This window comes from Hyla sarda, chromosome 9 (genome assembly GCF_029499605.1).
Source record: "Hyla sarda isolate aHylSar1 chromosome 9, aHylSar1.hap1, whole genome shotgun sequence".
Taxonomy (NCBI): Eukaryota; Metazoa; Chordata; class Amphibia; order Anura; family Hylidae; genus Hyla; species Hyla sarda.
Genome location: NC_079197.1, coordinates 85807725 through 85833042, shown reverse-complemented (window position 1 = coordinate 85833042; position 25318 = coordinate 85807725). Strand labels below are relative to the sequence as shown.

Genomic DNA, 25318 nt, shown 5'->3' with positions numbered 1-25318 from the left:
AGCGCCGTCCATCTAGCTCCGCCCGCTGATGTTCCGTCACAAGACGTGTGCCGGAGCTAGGGTGGGGGAGGAGTTTGGTGCTGTCAGACGGGGGTGCTGTCAGCGCTGAGGACCGGGGGGTTTGGATTAGCTGTCAGCACTGATGAGGACCGGTGGCCGGGGGTTGGGTTACCGCATAGCTGTCACCGCAGAGGACCGGTGGTTGGGGGGATTGTGCTGTAAGCGCTGAGGACCGGGGGGGGGGGGTGCTGTCAGCGCTGAGGATCGGGGGGGGTGGGGGGGTTGCTGGCAGAGTGGTGTCACCCCATCAGCCTGGTGTCACCCGGTGCGTTCCGCACCCCCTGCACCCCGGTCACAACGCCACTGCTCTCTGTATAAATACATTTTAAAAAATTACAACTATTCACCATTTATAGTGTATGGTTATTTTTACATGTGACAGGATAGCATTTTTGTGTAACAGCTTTTACCTAAATGACTCCTAGAGCCCAGCTCTTAAGTTCAACATGGGGGTTACTTGAAACATACATACCATTAAAGAGGATCTGACAGCAGAGTCAACCACCTTAACATGACTATAGGTAAATAGAGGTAGATAGTGCAGGTGACCCTGTTTCTAATGCTTCTTAAAGGCAAAAATCGGTGCGGTTGTTCACAAGATATTTATTTTGTTGCTATTGTGGGATTTTCTTCGTATCTGCACTGGAGGTGACTGCTGCTTTATGTGAAATGCTTTCTGCAGCCCACTATTTACCCCACCCCTTCAACCAATAACTCCACCCCCTCCATACATATTCACTCCCCCTTCATCAGCACATCTGTGAAGGGGGAGGAATAATCGTCAGAAGGGGGGAGGGTTATCAGGCAGAAGAAAGCATTGCAGATGCAGCAGCAGCCCTCCTCCATTGCGCATAAGAAGAAATTACCATATGAACAACAAGATGAATATCTCTTGTACAGCTGCTCCGATTTTCACCTAGTAAGAAGCATTAGAAACAGCATGACCTGCACTATCTACCTGTTCAAGTTAATGTGGATGACCCTGCTGTTAGTTTCCCTTTTAAGAATATACAGGTGAAACTCAAAAATTTTTAGTAATGCAACTTAAGAGGAAAGGAAGCATGAAGTGCTCCAAAATCTCCTGGTAGACAGATGCGTTGACCTTGGACTTAAAGGGGTTCTCCACCATAAGGTGATTTTAGTACGTACCTGGCAGACAGTAATGGACATGCTCAGGAAGGATCTGCGCTTGTCTTGGGGCTAAATGGCTATGTTGTGAGATTACCATAATACTGTGGCTAGCTTTTTGTGAGCTTGTATTTCCTGTTTGACTTTTCTTTTTTGACTACAAATCCCAAAATTCCATTTTCCTCCCTCCCACACATCAGCCACCCCACCGATTGAAACAAAAATTAGCTGCATCCATTCAAAAGAAATGTGGTTTTCAATCAGGGTGCCTACAGCTGTTGCATTCGTTTCAGATTGATCCCTCCACCCATTGAAGCAGACAGGCTCCCTGTAATCAGCTGACTAGTGAGTTAAGTCTCGGGAAAAATCTGAGACAACAGTCATTTTGTATGCTGGTCAAAATAAATAGTGGGGTGAAAATCACAAAAGAATTGTGAAAAAAACATCACATACAGGTACAGACACTATATTATGGGCTACAATAACTTTACAGCCCCTGTAGCATAGTCAAATCCAAAAAAATCCTGGAATACCCCATTAATGAAGCACAGTGGACCAACACCAGCAGATGACATGGCTCCACAAATCCTATAATATATTGGGGATTTGGGGTTTTCATGAGCTGTAAACCATAATCATAACAATTATGACAAATCACAGCTTGAACTATCTTGCTTTGCATGTAATGAGTCTCTCTCATATATTAAAAAAAATAAAATAGAGAAACAGAAACACAGCCGCACATCCACAATTTGTATTTTGATCCATTTGCTAATCAGCATAAATTCAAAAACTAACAGATTGTTAGTATACATTTTAATCAAAATGTACAAGCCCACTCGCCATGTCAAGGCCACCTATTCATAGTGGGTTCCTAACCTAACACTGGCATAGCGCCGGGCGGTTACCACTGCCACCGCAACACCAAGCCCACAGGGGGAATGACCCAGCGGCCAGGCAGCCCCACTGCTGCCCGATCAAGCCCCTGGCCGGGCCACTCCATCCCACAGACAAAGTACCACAGTAATAATTACCACTGAAGAGCACCACACCAGTGTGAACACCTAACGTGCTCCCTGCCAGAGGACTGGGAGAATGCTAGGAGGAAACCCATATGCAGTCTCCTGCTGATTAAAAATGCCTGGGCCAAATGGGTGGAGTGGAGTGCTGGCTATGAAAGAGGGAAGAGAATACAAATGTAAGACAAAAATAGAGAAACAGAAACACAGCCGCACATCCACAATTTTTATTTTGATCTACTTGCTTCTCAGCATAAATTCAAATTGTTGTAGTGGCAGTGGTCACCACCCGGCGCTACGCCAGCGTTAGGATAGGGACCCACTCTGAATAGGTGGCCTTCACGTGGCGAGTGGGCTTGTAATTTGGGGTTAGCGCTAACTGTTTTTGTGGCAAACTTTTTCATAACTCTTAATTTTTGCACAAAGCTCTGAAAAGGATGTGATATTTTGTGCAGATAAGTGATGAATGCAAAATTTGTCAAAATTTTATTTTTTTTTGACAAAACAAACACATTGATAAATTTCCCCCGCTGAGTTTCCCGTCAGGTATCTGCAAAATATGCACAGTACTAAAGGATACAAGTAGAATTTTCATAAAGCAGCAAAATCCTGCTATATCCTGAAAGCTATAGATGCTACAAGTTATACCCTTGAGGGCATTTTTGTTGGGCTTTACAGCTGAACTCCAGAAGTCTTTTCTCCAGCGTATTTCTACAACTTGTACTAAACATATACAAAATTGTGGAGCTGGATATTTCTTGTTCTGTCTTCTGAGCTCACTGCAAATCATATTGGTGTATGCATAAATATATATATGACCTTGGGGGCCATATTCGATAAAAACTTGAAGAACAAATGGTTGTATAGGTATTGCCCAAAATGCTTGAGAATTTCATGAAATCCTCATCCTCATTGCCTTGCTAGTAGGGTTGCCACCTTTCTTGCAAAACAATACCGGCCATGCTAATTTGCATAATTCATTATATATGCCTGACATCACAGGATACAAATATGCGCTTGAAAATTTGTCCTATTCTGACCCCTATAACTTTTTTTTTCTCCTTATACGGGGCTGTGTGAGGGGGTTATTTTTTGTGCCCCAATCTGTAGTTTTTAACAGTACCATTTTTGTTTTGATGTGACTTTTTTGATCATTTATTTGTAGTTAAATTTGGGAGTTGCAGTTAGTTACTAACTACATCTCCCAGAATTCCGTGATACAGCCCCTGGCTTAGCAGCTGCCCCAAATGAAAACTACAACTCCCAGCATGTTGGACTATATAGTAGTATATAGTATAGGTCAGTGTTTCCCAACCAGCATGCCTCCAGCTGTTGCAAAACTACCACTCCCAGCATGCCGTTGGCTGTCCGGGCATGCTGGGAGTGGTAGTTTTGCAACAGATGGAGGCGCTTTGGTTGGGAAACACTGGTTTAGGTTATGGTGCAACATTACAGGAGTTAGAGGATTGGCTGGATAAACACAGGCCATTGCATCACCGGTATTGTTAATGTACAGTGACCCCCGACCTACGATGGCCCCGACATACGATAATTTCAGCATGCGATGGCCTCTCAGAGGCCATCGCATGTTGAAGGCAGCATCAACATACGATGCTTTTGTATGTCGGGACCATCGCATAAACGGCTATCCGGCAGCGCAGACTGCTTCAGCTGCCGCCGGATAGCCGTTTACGGTGCCCCGTGTGCTCCAGTGATGGTCTCCTACCTGTCCTCGGGGCTCCGGAGCGTCATCTTCACGATCCCCTCCATCGCCCGCGCTCTTCTTCGACGTCATCACGTCGCGCACACGCCGTCTCGTCATCCAATAGGAGCGGCGTGCGTGAGTAGTGACGTGATGACGGCGACGGAGAGCGGAGAGCGAGGATCCCGGGGAAGCAGAGGCGTTCAGGAGCGTCGGGGACATCACAGGGACACGGCGTCAGCGATGGAGGGCGACATCCACGGCAGCGGTGACGGGTCCGGAGCGGCGGGGACAGGTGAGTACAGCTTTCTATACTTTCCATTGCATGGATCCCTCAACATATGATGGTTTCAACAAACGATGGTTCATTTGGAACGGATTACCATCGTATGTTGAGGGACCACTGTATAAATACCGGCAGGGTGGCCAAAATACCGACTGGGCCAGTGAAATATCGTCTAGGTGGCAAGCCTACTTGCTAGAAACACTCACACTGCACAAAATTGTTTACTTTATGCCTAAGATCACTCCGGAAGCATTTATTCCTATTATGCATTTTTTTCTGCCTGTTAATACACATGTGATACTATATGCACATATGGCAGCATCTATACACACAACCTGTTTGCTAGCTGAACATACTCAGGAAGGATGCCGATTCTGACTCAAGATTTTTGCATTGTTTAAGCACAGAAGCTGAGTCATTGCTAATTCTACTCCAAAATAGGCCTGCCCACCTCCATCCCAGGCCCGCCTATCCACATGAGGTCTTCTAAGCAATACACTGCTTCAATACATACTGCCTTATTAATCTACAAACCATTGTCTGTGGCTGCTTGTTCCTGAGGTAACCTAGAATATCGCACTAGGTTTCATAACCCATAGATCTAATGGTGACTCAGAAAGAGAATTCTGAAAAGGAATTGGGAAGACATTGGAATATATTATGAGCGATGAGTAAACCAGTGCATCAGTAACCTTTTCATCTGAAGAAAGAAAATGAGCTATCTCAAGGAGTAACTCTGCTTTAAGGGGTACTCCACTGGCCAGCGTTCGGAAGTAAATGTTCCGAACGCTGTTTTCACGCTGCAGGGGTCGGCCACTCCACTCGTGACATCATGGTCATGCTCCCTCAATGCAGGTCTATGCTCCCCCCCCATAGATTTGCATTGAGGGTGCATGGCCGTGATGTCACAGGGGGTGTGGCTGACCCACATAGCGTGAAAACAGCGTTCGGAACATTTACTTCCGAACGCTGTCCAGTGGAATACCCCTTTAAAGACATCTTCTCCCATGATTAATAAGGGGAGATGATGCATATAGTGGCTGAATGGCACAGCCAGGAGTTGGTAGCAGCATGAGTAGATACTAGGCATTCACAATCCCTAAGATTATAAAATGAATTCTGAAATTTAAACCAAAGATTTTGGGAGTATGGCAGCACAATGACAGAGCATGGAGGAGGCATCAGTATGAGGAGACCATATAGTGGCTGAATGACTGCCTGGAGTTTTTGGCAGCATAGGGAGACCATATAGTGTCTGAATGGCAAAGCCTGGAGGTGGTTGAAGCATGAGGATACCATATAGTGGCTGAATGGCACAGCCTGGAGGTGGCATCAGGAGTCCTGAAAGTGACCCTAATGCAAGGAATTTCTGAAACTGGGGACCAGCACCTTAATTATGTTTTGCAGTATCCATGGCAGCACAATGAGAGAGCCTGGAGGTGGTAGCATCAGCATAAGGAGACCATAGAGCAGCACAATTAGAGAGCCTGGAGGTGGCAGCATCAGCATGAGGAGACCATAGAGCAACACAATTAGAGAGCCTGGAGGTGGCAGCATCAGCATGAGGAGACCATATGGCGGCACAATGACAGAGCCTGGAGGTGGTAGCATTAGCATGAGTAGACCATATGGTGCCCCAATGACAGAGCGTGGAGGTGGTAGCATTAGCATGAGGAGACCATCTGGTAGCACAATGACAGAGTGTGGAGATGGTAGCATTAGCATGAGAAGACCATAGGGCAGCACAATGACAGAGCCTGGTTGTGGTAGCATTAGCATGAGGAGACCATAGAGCAGCACAATGACAGAGCCTGGAGGAGGCAGCAGCATGAGGGCCATGCCAACTGAGGGTTGAGCCATGCCAACTGTTGACTGGGGGTGTCGGATGTCACTTGAGATGAAGTGGATAACCGATTGAACCTCACTTGGGATGAAGTGGATGACCGAGTGAACCGATCAATCATGGCTGCTGGGTTGCTGGTCGCGACACGACTGCTAGCTTACACCGGGAGCTCAGACCTCTCGCTGCTACTCCGGCTGCCACACACCCCTAATCTGCTGCGACCTCTGCCTGCGCCTGATAAATTTAGGCGTCTGGCACTCCTCTGTGCATGTCCTGGCACTACTCTGCCTGACATACTTAGTGCGTATATGAGGGAAGTACAATACGCATAAAACAGTATTTGTCTAGAACAACAGCAGGTGAGTACTATTAGCTGTCCTTTCACAGTATCTATGCCCTTGACAGATTCACAAGTACAAAATAGTACACTACTTAGATGTAGGTATGTGGTATGCACTTATGAGAGCAGAAAAATGCACTACAATACGCAAAAAAAACTCTGTATTTTTGTAAAACACCAGCCGGTGATTACTTTTGACTGTCCTTTCACAGTATATAGGCCCTTGACAGATTAACAGGTACAAAATAGTAAACTACTTAGATGTACATATGCGGTATGCACTTATGAGGGCAGAAAAATGCGCTCCACTTTGCCTAAAAACTCCGTTTTTTTTTTTTTTTTTTAAACACCAGCCTGTGATTACTTTTGGCTGTCCTTTCACAGTATGTAGACTCTTGACAGATTAACAGGTACAAAATAGTACACTACTTCGATGTACCTATGCGGAATGCACTGATGAGGGCAGAAAAATGCGCTACAGTACCCTTAAAAAATATATATTTTTGTAAAACACCAGCAGTACACAACAGTGCTGCACCCAAAAAAAAGCTGTGTACTAAACACAAACTTGCACTCTGTCACAGACTATTAGAAATGGACTGCTGGTTATTATACCATCTACAGACTAGTATAACCAGCAGATGATTTTTTGTGGAACAAAGACACTGAAGTGCACTGAAAAATTATTCCTGCCTCCTCTGCTAAGGTTTATGAAGTTGAGGCAGCTTGTTGAAATGTATGAGGCAACTCACAGCTATGTGCCCCTCTCTGTAATACTATGCCGAAGAAAGTGACTGGTAGGTTAATGCCTGCAGCTGCAGTAAAAATCCTTTTCAGTGAAAAAAACAATGCTCTCCGTCCACGAGAACGCTGATGTGACTAGGAGGATGTTAAACGCTGCTGGGATGCGCTTTTCTCTGCTGTAACACACACACAGCGATGTCCGTCCTATCTCTCTGCAGTGTAATGGATGATATGACGATCCACAAAATGGCTGCCGATTATATAGGGCTGTGACATCACAGGGGTGACTGGCTGCTGATAGGCTGCATCCTGCATGTGATTCAGGGTCATACTGCCTACTTCCCTTCCCACCTTGCCATCCCAGCATCCTAGGCCCCATGTACTGACATGTGGTTATGCTATTTTATATGCCCTGGAGCCTGGAACGCTGTAAAATGGAGTTTAATGAAGCAATTTGCACAATAGAATCGCGACGATATTCGCATTCATTGCGAATCGAATATTTCCTGAAATTCGTAACGATTTCAGGATCATCAGCTTCGATTCGCTCATCTCTAGTCACATGCCCAAATTCGAATATTGAAACGCGTAGATGCAGCAGTACGTCTTATGATGTACGTCTTATGATGGTGATTGTGCATGATATAGAGTGCTACTTTAACCCCTTAAGTATATGACTGTTATCAGTATAAAGTATATTGGTCATACATTCACTTTAAGTCTTAGTCAGTAAATAGCCTATTTCTTCCTCTGTTCCCTTTTCTCTGTGTGAAACAGGTTGCCCGCTTGAGATTTCCTTGCCCTTTTACTAGGCTATCATGGATTTAATCTCTTTTATCTACCTAGAATCCCTTTTAGCTCGTCCACCAGGTACTGTGAGATATGATGGAACTGAGTCATCATCTCATCTATGTATAATAAAGGATGATAATTGTATGAATTTTTTTTTCCATTTTCTTATGTCTCTCAGTTTCCACACAGGACAAAAGGAGTCAGACTTAGTGCAAAGTGCCCTATTAGGCCATTTAAACAGTTTCTTGAACAGAGGGTGGTGTCAGTTTCCCTTTAAAAGACTTTATCCCTTTTAATCCCACCAGTCATATAAAGGCAAAGAAACGCAAATGAAGTTTAATAAACTGAATACATGTAGGTTTGCCACTGAAAAGTCTTGGCGATACTGGAGGACAGTAAACTCAACATTACCGACCAGTGCCAGGCAGTGGCTGACGGCAAATAAATTAATGGGATGTATCAAGAAAGAAGGTATTAAAAAATATTTGGATAGCGCTCATTCAAGATATCAAATATGCATATATCAGTCATCAGGAATAATAAGACTCACCTGGTGTACATGGAGGGCCACCAGGTTCCCCACGGTGACACCCCACGACAGCCCAGAGCCAGAATAACATGACTTGAAAACTCACTCCTCCAGAAACCCACTTATTTCTAGATGGAGAGAGCAGTTGTTCTCCCAGATTGATGGCACTCAGTCCAGGCATAAACATTAAAGGGATACTCCGCTGCCTCAGTGTTCGGAACATTTTGCTCCGAACGCTTGGTGTGGGCGGCAGGGGTTGTAATGTCACAACCATACCCCTCGTGACGTCACATCACGCCCCACAATGCAAGTCTATCGGAAGGGGCATGGCTGCCGCCACGCCCCCTCACCATTTGAGTGATGGTGTTGTGTTTTTTCTTGTTTTTTTTCTTTGCATTAATGGGCTGTATCAAAAAAGGCATAGAGGCTTGTGACAAGTACAGTGGTCCCTCAACTTACAATATTAATTGGTTCCAGGACAACCATTGTGTGTTGAAACCATTGTATGTTGAGACCATAACTCTATGGAAACCTGGTAATTGGTTCTGAAGCCAACAAAATTGTCCAAAAATAGGAAAGAGTGAGGATTAAAGAAAAATAAGTAGAAAACTATTATAGATCAAGTAAATCTTTACATATAAAAGTAATAAAGATCAGCTGGGAGTTGTAATCACTGTCTATGTAGGGGACAGGAGCTTCTTCAGGGTCCTGTACAGTACACACTGTGTCCTAAAAAAGTAACATGGAGCCACCCTCACCTGGTGTCCAAAGGAGCAGCTAACCCTGGTCCAGGTAAAGAGTAATACAGAACATATAGTACCTTCCTGTACTGTAGGGGGCGCTACCAGACAGCCAGTCAGTGCAGGCACTACAGTAATACAGGCGTTTTACCAGTAAACGCCTATTCTGATTGGTCGGTTCCTCCGGCTATTGACACGTTTCACAGATCTGGACTGTCTGTACATTGTATGTTGAGTCTGGTTTCAAGACCATTGTATGTTGAAACTATTATATGTTGAGGCCATTGTAAGTTGAGGGATCACTGTACATAGTTTTGTATCTATACAAATAACTAGTCAGACAACACATGGAGTATTGTGTATAAGGGACAACTGGATCACAATGTACAATGCACAATGGGCAGTAAATATTAACAGAGGGCATCCCCTACATCTATAGGGGATTCTTTACTGTCAGAGCAAAGAGACTATGGAACTTTCTGCTGCACAATGTTGTGTTGGCTGACTTATTCAACACTTTCAGGAGTTGAAGAATATGAATTGGGTGGCTGCACACTAATATAAAACGTTGAGTCTAGACCTAGACCAAGGTGCTGAGTTGCACTATACCCAAAAGTGCCAAAAAATAAATAATAACCAAAACAGAGGGAATTCAGACCTCAAGGTGTAAACTTATTACTTATTAAAATGTAACCTTCCAATTATGGAAATGAACATTTCCATAGTTGGAAGGTTACATTTTAATAAGTAATAAGTTTACACCTTGAGGTCTTTTTGGTTATTACTTTCAGGAGGTGCCTGGAATTCCATTCGAAAAATGTAACATTACAAGCTATGGTTACTAGATTTATTACTGGATTAGATTGTTTTGCCTTCTTCTGGATCAACACGGTAGGGTTATACACTTGTGGCAAACACCAACTGCATTGGCAGTGTACTAGTGTGCCACACAATGTATGTACAGGAGCAGAGACTGCTCTGTATCTTGAGCAGCAGTGTACTCAATAGAGTATTAAAGGGGGGGATGCATATAGTACACCTCACTATTCACCTAAACAGGGGCCTGCATCATATTCACCCTGTGCTAACAGATGCCCAGATGGGTGTGAGAGCCACAGCATGCCAGCACACTGAGCTTATATGCTTACACGATCCAGTGCTGTCGCATGTGTGTTGGCATGCACTGCATCAGTAGGTTGTAGTTGATGTACTCAACTACCGTATGTAACAATAAACTCTATATAGCTATTGGTCTTTGGTGTTCCTAATATGCTGCTGGTCATTGTTGGGTATAATTTGATTTTATGTGTCAACCTTTCTGTAAATCTGTGTATTATTAACACATAATTTAATACCTGAAAAGTCATTATAATAGCGGGAAAGATTGAACAATTCACAGAAACATGATATGGTCCCATGAAAAAATATGTAATTCCTTTGCCTGTAACATATTTATTAAAATGTTTCAGGGCTCATGATAAATGTCTCTTTATGCTACTTTATTAAACTCTTGTAATTACAACATTAACTGTTAAAAGTGAAGACAAAGCTCTATACTGGTTCTGACCACCAGCCTACGTGCAGTATGAATACATTACACACCCTATACAAAATACTGTGTTTTCGGAAAGTTTTGTTATGTAGTGGCCTGAGAGTCATCCAGGGTTTTTTTTTTCAAACTCTGCTTAGGTGGTTTTGCAAACTCCAGGGCCGACATTTATCATTGTCTTTAGACTGTTTTTGGGTCTACAAAAGGCACAAAAAGGCACAAGCAGGGTTTATTTGCGCCTTTTTTGCGCCTTTTTGTTTACACATTTCTGCTGATTTTGAGTTGCAACCCACTGATTTTGGCAAAACACATGATATTGAAGGGATTTATGAACTGCGCCTTTTTGTAAAAAGGTGCAAAAAAGGAGCAAAGCCACTGAAAAGTCTCTAAAACTACACCAGCCCAGACCTGGTGTGGCTTTTTAGGGAATGTGAAGAGAGAAATTTGAGAAAATGTTTACCTGCACAACATTTATCAAATGCTCTGTGACCATTTAATAAATTTGATGCTCCTACACATTACTAGCACATACAAAAAAAGGTGTAAAAAAATGCTTCACTTACACCTACAATGATAAATGTGGGCCTCGGTGCTTTCATGGGTCTTTTTCTGAAGTGAGGCTTCTGGACTCTCTGCAATAAATCCCCAAAGTGCTGTAGTGATAGTGATGGTTGACCTACACGAAGTTTCCGACATCAGTACACAGGATCTCAGCTAGAGTGATCATTGTGTTTTTGATCATTTCTCTCAGGCTGCCTTCGCACCACGGTTGCAGTGCACAGCTGCTGGATCCGGGGAATACTGTGCACTCCCGTACCCCAGCCGGACCTGCGCCGAACTCCATTGACTTTTATGAGCCGCCGGGAGTCACTTCTGCCCTGTATCCAGTTTTGTGACCGGACCTAAAACCGTAGTTTACAACCGTAGCTGCAACCGTGGTGTGCAGGCAGCCTTACCAAGGCTCTTTTCACTTGATTACTTAGTTAAGTGGGGCGACCATCTCTAGGGTTAGTCCTAGTTCTTCCAAACGTCTTTAAGTTTAAGAATGTCAATGCAGCATAAATTTTTATATCCTTTTATAGGATCTGTACATTCAATCCTGTCTATGAGCTCTACGGGTAGTCTCCCCAATCCACCCCCCCCCCCCCATGGCTTGGATTGTGCTCTTATGTGCATTTTCAGAGTCCTTATATAGACAGGGGTGTGTCCTTCCAAATCATGCCCAATCAGCTGAATTTACCACAGGTTACTCCAACCAAGGTGTAGAAACATCTTAGAGATGATCAATAGAAATGGGAGGCGCCAGAGTTAAATTTCAAGTGTCATAGCAAAGAGTCTGAGAATGTATGTCCATGCAAAATTTTTGTTTTTCCTTTAATACATTTGTTGCATTTTACAAATTCTGTTTTCACTTTTTTAATTATGTGGTATTGAGCACAGGGGGGGGCAGATTTATATAATTTAAGCATGATGCCGCAACTTAACAAAATGTTAAAAAAAAAAGGTAAAAGGGTTTGAAAACTTTAAAAATGCTATGCAAGAAAGAACTTTATATATATATGTTTATATTCCAAGGCATAGGCCTACTGCCAGGATGGTGGAATAAAGTGGTGAGATGTAACTGGAAAGTAAGTGGTAAAATGGTTTCCCAATGACCAGTTTATGGGGAGAACGAGAAAATAAGGAAATACACTGGACCAGAATAATCAGAATTGTGATGTCCTCATAAACTAAGCCCCCATTCCAAATTTCATTATGGGGCCCCATGGATATTTGTTGCACCTATATACCAATAAGCTCTTTTCCACAATTACAACAGCTCATAAGGTGGGTAGTGTAATATCCATAGCATTATCCATGTAGTGATTGGCCTGGTGTTAGAGTTTAGTGACCATGACACATTTCCAATTCTTTATCTTTATAAAAGCTTTGAAAAAGCGTAGCTCGAAATGCACATTAAATATTCATTCAATTGAGTCATACAGTATACAGTAAGGCTTATTAACTAACTCCTGAATATGCAGATGCAGCAGGGTGTACATTTACATCGTGTGCAAATCCAAAATACAGTATAGCTCCTCATGCACAATAAGGTATATCCACCTTGTTCTATACAGTTCTCAGTTGATGAATATTCATAATGAAAGCAGTTGCTGTGGCTCCTCTATGTATGAGAAGTTTTCATTCTCTTGTTAAAACTGTTCTCATTCAGTCACAGCAAGCAGATATTGAAAACGGTGAGAAATTGGGGAAAAAAACATTGTTTTACATGGTTGCAAAATGGGACATTATGCAAGAATGAAATTTTATTTACCGTATATGCCGGCGTATAAGACGACTTGGCGTATAAGACGACCCCCAACTTTTACAGTTAAAATATAGAGTTTGGGATATACTCGCCATATAAGACTAGCCCTCCTACCGCGATGTACGGTACCTTGTATTTCCCCCCACATTAGGTAGGCATCATGTTCCCCCACATTAGGTAGGCAGTATAGTTCCCCCCACATTAAGTTGGCAGTTCCCCCACATTAAGTTGCCAGTTACCCCACATTAGATTGCCAGCTCCCCCACATTAGGTCGGCAGTTCCCCCACATTAGGTTGGCAGTTCCCCCACAATAGTAGGCAGCTCCCCCACAATCGATCGGGAGTTACCCCACATTAACTCAGCAGTTACCCCACATTAGTAGGCAGCTCCCCCACAATAGAAGGCAGCTCCCCCACATTTGTAGGCAGCTTCCCTCACATTTGTAGGCAGCTCCCCCCACATTAGGTCAGCAGTTCCCCCACAATAGTAGGCAGCTCCCCCCAAATTTGTAGGCAATTCCCCCACATTAGGTCAGCAGTTCCCCCACAATAGTAGGCAGCTCCCCCCACATTTGTAGGCAGCTCCCCCCACAATAGTAGGCAGCTCCCCCCACATTTGTAGGCAGCTCCCCCCACATTTGTAGGCAGCTCCCCCCCACATTAGGTCAGCAGTTCCTCCACAATAGTAGGCAGCTCCCCCCACATTTGTAGGCAGCTCCCCCCACATTTGTAGGCAGCTCCCCCACATTTGTAGGCAGCTCCCCCCACATTAGTTCAGCAGTGCCCCCACAATAGTAGGCAGCTCCCCCCACATTAGGTCAGCAGTTCCCCCACAATAGTAGGCAGCTCCCCCCCAAAAGACATACAGCTTCCAGCCATATACAGTGTATGGCTGCAGGCTGTATGTCTGTACTGGTCTGCCCCCACAGTGATCCGATCACCGCTCCTCCGGCCCGGGACACCATCTACTGCTATGGCCTATGGACCATAGCAGTAGGTCCCGGGATGGGGGAGCGGTGACCGGATCACTTAAGATAGCACGGCCGGTCACTCACCAGGCCCTGGTCGGCGCGCGTCCTCCTGCGGTCCTCCTGGTCCTGCGCTCCTCTGCCTCTATGGTTGTAGGCACGTAACATCACTGACTTCCCGTGCGTACAACCATAGAGACGGAGGACCAGACTGCAGGAGGACCGAAGGAGGATCGCAGGAGGACGCCGGGCAATGGTAAGTGACCGGCGGACATCCTTATGTCCCGAAAAGATTTTTCGGGACACAGGGATGTCCGGCATAGGAATACCTATGATTATCTGCCCGGGCCGGCTCCCGTGTGTGGCTGCAGGCGGGGGCCGGCCAGAGCAGCTAAAAACTAATACTGTATACTAAAAACCAGGGGGCCTCCAGCTGTTGTAAAACTACAACTCCCAGCATGCCCGGACAGCCTTTGCCGTGCTGGGAATTGTAGTTTCACAACAGCTTGAGGCACCCTGGTTTTTAGTATACAGTATTAATTTTTACTTGCTCTGGCCGGCCCCCGCCTGCAGACACACACGGGAGCCGGCCTGGGCAGATAATCAGAAGTTTTCCTGTTCCAGACGTCAATACCTGGCGTATAAGACGACCCCCGACTTTTCAGAAGAAAATTCGGGGTTAAAAAGTCGTCTTATACGCCGGGATATACGGTACATAAAAAGAAAACCCCTTTAAATTATATTGCATGTGAAATCCTAATCTCCCTTGAGCAATGAGCACCGCGGTCCATCCAAGTCCTCCTAGGTCCTAACTACTGGACACCAGCTTGATGTGTTGACATTTGGACATATCTGTACAGTTTTCATGCAAAAATAGGTCCATGGTGTGAATAATTGACATATCACAAAATAATAATATAAAGTATAAAGAATGTAATTCTCCCTAATATTTTTTTTTTTTTATATTTTGAGAACATGGTATCAAATGTCATCTTAGACATAGCTTAATCTTAGCCTATTCTATCCATACAGTCATTGTAAAGGTTTAGTTTATGTTAAGGATTTTACCCCAAAATATTAAGAAGTAGAATTAAAAAATTCAATGAATATATAGAAATATAATTAATGTGTGTTTTTTTAGAATATGTCAACAAGGGTAGGCTTGCAGTATAGATAGTTTTTTTTCTTTCTTCCGTACAAGACGAATGATTGTGAAATTAGAAAGAATTTCCTCAATCTAGAGATGAGAGTAAATGGAAAGACTGAGAATAAAAAGGGTGAGAAGGAGGGGAGTGTGAGCGAGACAGAGAGAGGGGGAGGGGATGTGTGTGTATGAGAGTGAGAGACACACAAAGCAAAAGGGTCTCCTTCAACCACCCAAGAAAACCCCCCAAAGCTAGGAGCCAATGTGCTGATAACGCAGAGGGAGACAGATGTGAGTCTGCAGCTGTCATTGAGGGGGGTAAAACCCAGGAGTAAGGGGGCCAAAGCTTCGCTCAGGATGGATCGGCAGAACCTAGCATGGACCAGCGGCAGAGAGGGGATGGTGAGTCCAGGTAGCTGCTGCTATCTCTACCCTTCTCTCTGAGAGGCAGCGCAGATCTACGGGGCTAAGCTCCAGCCATTTTATACACATCATTTCTGGCTCTACAGAACATGGAGATGCATCTCTGTGCAGAGGGAGGTTGCTAGACTCTTCATCCCATTTTGAGGTATCAAAAGCATGTACCAACGTAAGGACACTTTGTTATGTTTAGGCACTTCTACTTGCTTTGTTGCTTGTCTGTTTTCATGCTTTCGTTGCAGTGATCCCCCCCCAGTAATGTTGCTGCAGGCCTCGTTTGGCTTAGAATGGGTTATTCTACTATTTTAAGGGGACCTATTCCCATTGTACAAACAGCTCAGCCAAAGGATGATGCTTCACACAGCCGTGAAACTGACAGCTGCAGCTAAAAATAGACCCGGCTCCACTGGGCTGCTGGCAATGCTTGGCTCCTGGTGCTATGTGTGTGAAGCTGCACACACCACGGAGAGTTAATAAATGCTGCAATGGGGGAGGTAGCAAGATCTGGATAGAATTGAAGGTGTTTGTGGAAGAACGTTTCATTTGGTTTCTGGATAGAATAATCAATGCAGATCTTGAGAGTGTCGTGCGTTTCTCTGCGGCCATAGGCACTCAGCTATTCCTGTCACATATCAGAAAGGAATGATGTCTTAGAATGGTAGGCTTCACACCTTGCTTTATTTAGTGTAACGGCTGTGTTTTAGGATCTAGGCCTGTATTCTGGGAATGATGTCATGTTGTGACATATGATGTCACTTGCTCTAATAACATCTATATCTAAAAATTGCTAGTGTTCTGTAAAAAACTGGTGACTATGTCTGCACATCCTAATGCCATCTCCGAGGCCTCGTATTCTGTACTTACAATCAACAGAATATTGCAATAAGGCTGACATCTTCTTGGTGGAATAAAGCCATGTTAAATTCCCTTCTGTACAATTACCTCACCATAGAAGCGAGGGCATGTGTGCACTACTACTCCCATAGACTACAGCTGTCCTCTTCTCCTCCATATAGCCCACCTCCAGTTGAAGCATCTGTTGCTAGGAGGAAAATGCTTCATTCCGGTACGTCACTAGTTCCTCCAGTGTTACTATACCTTTCCTAGTTAAAAGGTTGTGACCCTATGTGCTGTTGCTTCCCACTTTACCTGGTTATAACATGGAGCCTTATGGTTTTTCTATATTTTTCGAGTCCATGTCTTAGAATTATCCAGTCACAAAAGGTGACAATAATACCAAGGAATCTTCCCTGGTGAATAGACCAATGTGATTTAGCTCACTATTCACTAGGTTTTAGCAGAGGAGTTTTAAACACAGCAACATATGTTGTATGAAGATTTTGGCAAAGTGTCACGGTATGAAGTTTAGGAGCTGCTTATGAATCCTGGCAAAGTGGCTACTCTTGACCATAATACGATTTATTGGTCTGATAAAATAATCCGCAGTGAATGGGATTGTACTGATCTCCCACAAAGCGATGTGTGAATAATCCCGAGGGATTTACCTAAGTGCTCCTTGATATTTGGGAATTTACGGAGTCTTTGCATCGAATTTCTTACACCACCTTGCATAGCATGAACTTAATCTCGGCTGTTGGAGCACTATTACTTTATTATGTATTAAGTTAATTATCTATTATTATTATTAATATTATAAAATCTATAAGCATGGCCATTGGTTTCAACATTTTAAGGACACAGTAAATGTACAAATAAGGCTTAAACCACAAAAAAATGATAGGAACTATTTATGCCTCAGGCTAAAGGTGCCCATACATTTCAATAATTGTCGGCCAAACGTTCCTTAAAGTGAAGTTCTCTCCTACCTTTCATACACATGAGCATTTGGCTTGGCTAAAATTCATTGTCCATATAAGTATTGTCTATAGGCAGAGGATGTGTAAACTGTGGCCAGACTCCTCTGGCACCAGCTTATTGCCCCAAAACAATAGGGTCAGGTGGAACATATACCTTTCTCTCCACCACATCATCGGTGGAGAATCAGGAAGCTGCTGTATACCTTAGACAGTTGGCCGAACCTGCTGAGGACAACGGGCTTGGCCGACTTTAGTATAAGGTGTATGAGAACCTTACAAATCTACCTCAGACCTTACAAACCCTAAACTAGACTACAATCATAAAAAGAAGATTCCTAGATCTTCTCAATATGTTTTAATTTGCATAACATTGTTGCTGTGTGATTTCATTTTTAAATGCTTTAACCTATAGTATAGTATTTTAACTATAGTATAGTGAGGGAATCTTCTACTTTTTCTACGTTTCAAACTCCTTATAACTTTCCTATATGAAATAACCCATATGTTGATGTATGTCCAACACATTTATATTGTGTATTATATCGAATAGTTTTATATTATTTTGAGTATGGTCTATATTGTTTAAATATGGATTCTGCAAGGAGACAATACAGTGATTATTATTATTAAAGCATGTTGCATGTAACTGTTACATAATGAAGAAACCGTTACAGACCCAATTACATCAGCTAATACTGATTTGCACTGACTCTCTAAGGGTGTGTTCACACATTCAGGTATTTAATTGCAATTATTGAACACAAAAGCAGGAACAGGTCATAAATAAAGGGCCCTTATATAAGCAAGACACAGAATGTCTCCTCTTTTCAATCTATTCCTTGCTATTTATTCAATAATTGCAATTAAAGACCTGATGTGTGAACACAACCTAAAAGTTCTCTTCTTTATTGTTTTTCAAAATGTGAATTACTGTGAACCGCTGCAAATCTCAAACCTTGCAAATCGATTCCATAATCTCCAGCTACAATATTTCTCAGGTCTGTATCTGAAAGTACGATAGCTGTCCATAATCTTATAAAACTATCACGGTTCTTTTCAAGCTGCGAAGATCTGTATAGGAAAAGATAGGTTATAAAATAATCCCTTCCACCCTCCTTTCTACAAGTTTAGTAGATCACATGGGTAATATGCCTAATATAACCTGAAGAGCTGGTGTAGAAAGGAGACAGTTTTGTCCTACAGCATGTATGTTTTTTTATAACCTTGTGCAAGTGCCTTACTGCTTTAATGAGCATCCACCAAGCTGTAATATAAATCATTGATCCCTATGGAGTTGTTTAGCTAGAGATTTGTGCATGCTTATGCACAATAGGACAATCCCCACAGAACAGAATGCCTTTATCTATGTGGGTCACCCGTAAGTGACGTAAATGCACACAGTGTTAGAATGAAAACTCTGGTATTTCCTATTTTATCAGTACGGCATATTTCTTAGATTAAAAATATATTTTCATTTCTTTAACTTAATGACCGAGGACTGTAAACTGGATAACTGGTAATCTGTCAGTGATACAATGTGTTTTCAGAAAAGTTTATCAACGGGTCGTATTTTAATCCAGTGACACATACACGATAGTTAAAGGAGTTACCCACCATAAGGTGATTTTAGTACGTACCTGGCAGACAGTAATGGACATGCTTAGGAAGGACCTGTGCTTGTCTTGGGGCTAAATGGCTATGTTGTGAGATTACCATAATACTGTGGCTAGCTGTTTGTGAACTGGTATTTCCTGTTTGAGTTTTCTTTTTTTGACTACAAATCCCAAAATTCCATCTTCCTCCCTCCCACACATCAGCCACCCCACCCATTGAAACATAATTTAGCTGCATCCATTCAAAAGACCTGTGGTTTTCAATCAAGGTGCCTACAGCTGTTGCAGATTGATCTCTCTCCCACCAAGCAATCCCTCCACCCATTGAAGCAGACAGGCTCCTGTCATCAGATGACTAATGAGTCAGGTCTCGGCCGCATTGCAACCTGGGAAAAATCTGAGACAACAGTCATTTTGTATGCTGATAAAAAATGAATATTGGAGTGAAAATCACAGAAGAATTGTGAGAAAACCGTAATACACAGGTACAGACACTATATTATGAACTACACTAACTTTACAGCCCCTGTGGCATAGTCAAATAAAAAAAAATCCTGGAATACCCCTTTAAAGATGATTGTCCAGTGAAAATTTGTATTTGAATAATGTTTCCAGACTGCCTTATAAAACAATAAAAGCTTTAACATACCTTCCTTGCTCCCTCATAGCCGTCAGTATCAGGTATGCGACAGGTGACACTGCTCTTACCTGATCTGCAGATTGTAACATCTGCAGCTGAGGTACATAACAGTGCCATTCCACCAATCACTGGCTGAGGCGGGACACTGTGGCGGCCATTTATTGTCTGAGCAGCACTAAGACATCAGGGGTGCCCTGATACCAGAGGCTACGAGGAAGTAAGGTGAATTAAAGCTTTTTTTTTTTTTTTATTAGGCAGTCTGGCCACATTAAACAACAAATAAAATGTTCACTTGACAACCCCTTTAAAGGGGTACTCCGCCACTAGACATCTTATCCCCTATCTAAAGAATAGGGAAGAAGATGTCTGGAGCCCCCGCGATCTCCCTGCTACATCTGCCCCGCTCATGATGTCACGGCCACACCCCCTCAATGCAAGTCTATGGGAGGGGACGTGATGGCCATCACGCCCCCTCCAATAAACTTGCATTGAAGGGGCATGGCTGTGACATCATGAGCCTCTGCCCCACATTGCCAGTCATCCTGCACGGAGCAAAGTTCCCTCCGTGCAACGGATGTCTTGGGTGTTGCAGCCAAGTTCGCGGGGGTCCCCAGCGCGGGACCCCAGTGCTCAGACATCTTATCCCCTATCCTTTGGATAGGGGATAAGATGTCTAGAAGCGGAGTACCCCTTTAAGTTCCATTTAGACTAATGTTGACTGTTTTTAATCTATTATGCCATGTCACTAAAGTCAGGTCAGTGGATGCTTGGTACTGATGGTGTTCTCCACCAATGTGAGGATTAAGTGGGTCTTGATCTGGTTTCTGGTTTCACTGAAATGATGGCTGCAAACATGTTGTCATTTCTTATTTAGTCTAATAGAAAGTTTCTACACTGTGTTTTATGGCATGTGCTCATACATTATAACCGTAATTCATTTTGATAGAGAGTAACCACACTTGTATGAGGTGAAGGCCAGCAGTCCCCTTTTCTTAACATATATATTTTTTTAGATTCATTTCATAGAGCTACTGACACACCGTAATTTGGTCATGATTGTGGTTGGTATTATTAGCCAAAACCAGGAGGGGACCAGGGATAAAACTATATTTCAAAGATTTGCATGACTTTCTGTGTTTTAAACCCATTCCCAGCTGTCTACAGTCAGCGGTGTGGAGGAGAAAGTTTAAAAGGGTTATCTCATGAAAAAGAAACAACATCATAGGGAAAGTTGCCAGCTTGAGGCCTTGTCTTTTTTTATAGGCCATAACAGCCATAACTACCTTTACAGCCATAACTAACTACAGTTACTCCCTGTAGGTAGTACTACTAGTCCACTCCACTGTATGTATTGGCAGCTCCCCTTAAAGGGGTACTCCACCCCTAGACATCTTATCTCCTATTCAAAGGCGTGGTCATGATGTCACGAGCCTTCGGTGCAGCAGCCGGCATTCTAAACAAACGCAGGGTGCTGTAGGGAGATCTCGTGGCAGTCCCAGAGGTGAGCCTGCCGCAATCAGACATCTTACCCCCTATCCTTTTGATAAGATGTCTAGGGGCAGCGTACCCCTTTAAGGTTGTTACACCCCCCCCCCCGCCCGTAGGAAGTACTACTAACCCTCCCTGTATGACATCACACATATGCTTGAGCACGGAGGCTGCCCACGTTATGCTAATCGACAGAGCGGGGAGCATCTTTCAGATGCACTTATAGTTAAAGTGTACCCGTCAGATCCAACAAAAATCATTTTTTTTAAATAATCACTCAGTACCTAATCCTAATCATGTACATCATTCATTTTTTTTATTACACTTTTAATTTAGCTCACTAGTCTGAATTCCTCTCAAAGGGAGGGGGCGTGGCCTCACTGTGCAGGTCTCCGCCCCTTCCCTCAGTATGCTGTCTGCTCACATCTCCCCTAACATTAGCAAAACTACAACTCCCAGCTTGTCCTCACTGACAGTATCGGGACACAAGCTGACAGTGGGAGGATTTTTCCTCCATCTGTGAGCCCTGCGCTCACAGCTGTCAATCAAGGAAGTGTGTCCATGACATAGGTGATGACGCATGGACACAGCAGGACTAGTATATGTCCAAGCAGGCGGGTTTAGTTGTTTGACTGGCTTTTTCAGTATGAAATACTGAAAATTTTCTAATGAAAGTAATTGCAAAACCTGTTGGTTTTAAAACAAGTTTTAAAACAAGTTTTTAAAATTAAGCGGAATTTTGTGAACTCTCTTTCTTTTTGTGTGATGTTGCAGCTGACAGTAGAGAGCAGGGGATAGACCGACTCCAGTAATAGCAAAATTCCTCACACTGATCTACACAAGATATATTAAAAACAATTACATAACATATATAAACTTCAAGAGACGGACCCAATAAATGCTATATCCTGGTCCTGACACACATTAGAAATATTCTCTAACTTGTATATGAATGTCTAATGATATGAGAAGTGCTTAATGACAAGTTAAGAAAGTGTTCTAATTAGTGTACTGGCCCAGGACCTGTTTGCTCCCCACATGTATCGCCACACTGTGTGGCTTCCTCAGCACCTTAGGAAGCCAAGATTGAAGCTAATAATTCCTCTATTCTGTCGATCCTTTAGGATACTATTCCAAAAACCACATAGATATTGGAGGATTTGAGGCAGATCTCAAACAACTTGGTATGACCAATCTAGCAGCCATTAAAAAGTGATGAGTCTCTTCATGCAGAAGCAACAATAGTATTTTGATGCAGTAATGGAATGAATGCAAATACAAACAGAATTTAGCATTATCCATTCCTATGCAGTTTCTGATTCAAACACTGATATCCAAACTAAATGAAGATTTAGTGATTTTCCAGATAACATTGAAGTGCAGTTCACAGGTTGACAAGAAACGTCCTTACAGCCTTTCAAAAATGTACACGTCACTGAAAGTAAAGCTGTATGTCATTGGGAAAGATCATGGATAATAGATTTTTTTTGTCTTTTCATGTAGTTTACTTTTGCCTACCCCCACCCTTATAAATGTGTGTCTCAAGGGAGAAAAACCATTCTGTTTAACATAAAGTCTATTACTTCTGCTGTTATAGAATCCAGTCATGAATATACATGTGAGCCGCCTTCCCTCCAGTAAATGTGCAACTTTATTTTTTAGTACTACACAGTTTCCCATTGTGGGGAAACTCATTCTTTATATTCTTCATTTTAACTATTTTGCTACCTGCTCATTTAAAAGACAAAATAGTCTGAATATTCAGTGTTCCCTTTAATAAAATATTCTTCAGTTATTAGATTTGCTTGCTTGAACAATTCTACCCTTGAGCTAAGATGTCAGAGTGTGTTTCTATACTCACTTTTAGGTCATGTGCACATTCAGTTTTTGGTCCAAATTTTTAAACTTAAAAAAAAAAGCAACAGCTGAAAATGTCATAATTTTTTCCCTTTTGGTCCACTTTATTTTCTGCTTTTTATGACATGTTTGTTTAGACTTTTTTCAGAAGCTTTCCATCAGTTTTTTTTCTGTAGTAAATGTTATCATGTAATCAGCCCTTTTGGGGGACGAAAATGGCCGTAAGCATGTGAAAAAAAAGGTAGAGTGTAATTTTTGGAGCAGTAAATTGCAAAAGAAACCTTGCATTTAATTTTGCGATCAAAAAAATCTACTGAATGGTAATTAACAGCTCTTATTCCATTGAGTTCAATAGAATTTAATATAAAAAAAGAAAATACGGTAATAATTTTTAGCCGTAAATAGTACGTTTTTGGTCGGATCATAAAACTGTGTGTGAACATAGCCTTACTCATGCAGTTTACTACTGTACTACATATGTTCCTTATGCAATAATCTTCCCAGCATTGAACAACATATATATCTATGAGTCTCATGGATGGGTCTATGGGTCTATGAGCTTATATACACGCACTCCTAACACTGTGTATGCTCTGGAATCAGATCCTTCATTTTATAATATGTTCTTGCAAAACTGTTTACAATTGGAACACAACCCTTTAAAGGGGTACCCCCCCCCCCAGCGCGCAATCTCCGATGTTGTACCCTGTAATCCGACGCACATAGCGAACTCCACTCCGTGTCGGATGAGGGGCAACCACCGCCGTCACACCCTCCATTCTAGGTACTGTGTACTGCTATGGATTGATGCAAATAACTTAGTTTATCAGTGTGGTACTACAGTAAATAGGGCCACATTTGTTACTACTTGGAGTAGTTTAGTTCTTGTTTATCCATCTCTCGAAGAAGCAACCAAGAACTATCAGAAGTGACTAAATTACTGAAACTTTAGCCTCTGGAGCTATTTAGTATCTGACACATCAAGACATATTCTGCAAATATTTTAGGGGCCTAGCTAAATTTGTACGGATATATGAATATATAAATTTCTCTCTCTATATATGTCTATCGATTTGTAAATATATATATATCTCAAGCCTCCAGCTCTCGCCTGCTTGCCCCCAGCAAATCTGTTGTGGCATCGGTTCACCTTACTAAACCTCTTCATCCCTTCGAGAAAGGCAACTCTTGGCAGAAAAATCCCTAAATTTGAAAATACCATATGAAGAGTTTGGCTGACACTTGGAGAAACTCAGTACTCAGTGCTAGAGATTCATTCAAAGCAAATGGCTCTGCAGAGTGTATTTATCAACATTATGACTTATCAAAATAAGATAAAGTAATAAGTGGTAAATGTGTAGTATCCCACTGGGATCCCTGAGGAGCCTGCTGTTGGGTGTTGAAACCTTCCAGAGGAAAGGGAGGAGTTGTCTCTGAGCCTAACTCTCTACTGGGTATAAGGAAGTTCAGTCTAAAGTTAGCAGATAAGTTATTTCAACATATTCTCTGACTTATAAGGCTAAGAGGCCTGCAAGTTAGGGCCCTTTTACATGGGTTGACAGATGTTATAACAATGCACTTATCTTGTAGATCAGAATTCCTTTAAAGAGCCTATAACAAGGCGTGACTACCATGTTGGTAGAGCTGCATGAACAATCACTGAATTGTTTGAGTGGCCCTATCCTATCATCATTGGTCAGTCACACATGTTCTATTATACCGGACTGTGTGGCTGGCAAACAATGGATTTTTAACCTGTCCAGAAGAAGCAGTCATCTGACAAATGAGCATTTGCTAGTTCTGCTAATCACTGGCCCTATTACACAGGGCACTGTCAGCCTGTTCAGCTGATAATTGCCCCATGTAATAGTTACTTTTGTTTCTCTCTGCAGTGGAGAGTGCTGAGGGCAGCTTGGGCAACATGTCCTGCTAGAATTACTACTAAGAATGTCTATTCAAGGCCTGATCTTAAATGGGCACTGTCATGAACTTTTATATATATATATATATATATATATATATATATATATATATATATGTTTTTTGTTATATTTCTAATATACTTTAAATGGGTAAAGCTAAGTTATAAAAAATAAAAAATAAAAAAAAAAAGAAGTTAACCAATACTTGCTGTGTACTCCTAATGGAGTTTGACCCTTTATGGATGGTAGGATGACTGAGGTATGTGGTAGTAGGCAGGCTTTGGTAGTTAGTATAAAGAACTATTGTGTATATTGTTGGCTTCCTGTTAGCTTCCTTCTGCTAAACTTGCATTCATCTATTGGATCATGTCTGTTCTTATTATTTTTTATTGTATCTCTTCGTTTTAAA

At 42.5% G+C, this 25318-nt stretch overlaps 1 protein-coding gene across 4 annotated transcripts in view; it reads left to right on the top strand.

Moving 5' to 3' along the window:
- ARHGEF9 (Cdc42 guanine nucleotide exchange factor 9) overlaps positions 1 to 25318 on the top strand; it is a 356509-nt gene that overhangs the window by 87966 nt on the left and 243225 nt on the right. The window contains exon 1 of one of the 4 annotated variants that reach the window (XM_056540087.1): positions 15359 to 15554. The exons of the other annotated variants lie outside the window; for them this stretch is intronic. Within the exon in view, the coding sequence (XP_056396062.1) occupies positions 15510 to 15554 (45 nt within the window). The 5' untranslated portion in view covers positions 15359 to 15509. Of the gene's footprint in view, positions 1 to 15358; positions 15555 to 25318 lie in introns of those variants that run through there. 4 annotated transcript variants of the gene reach the window in all.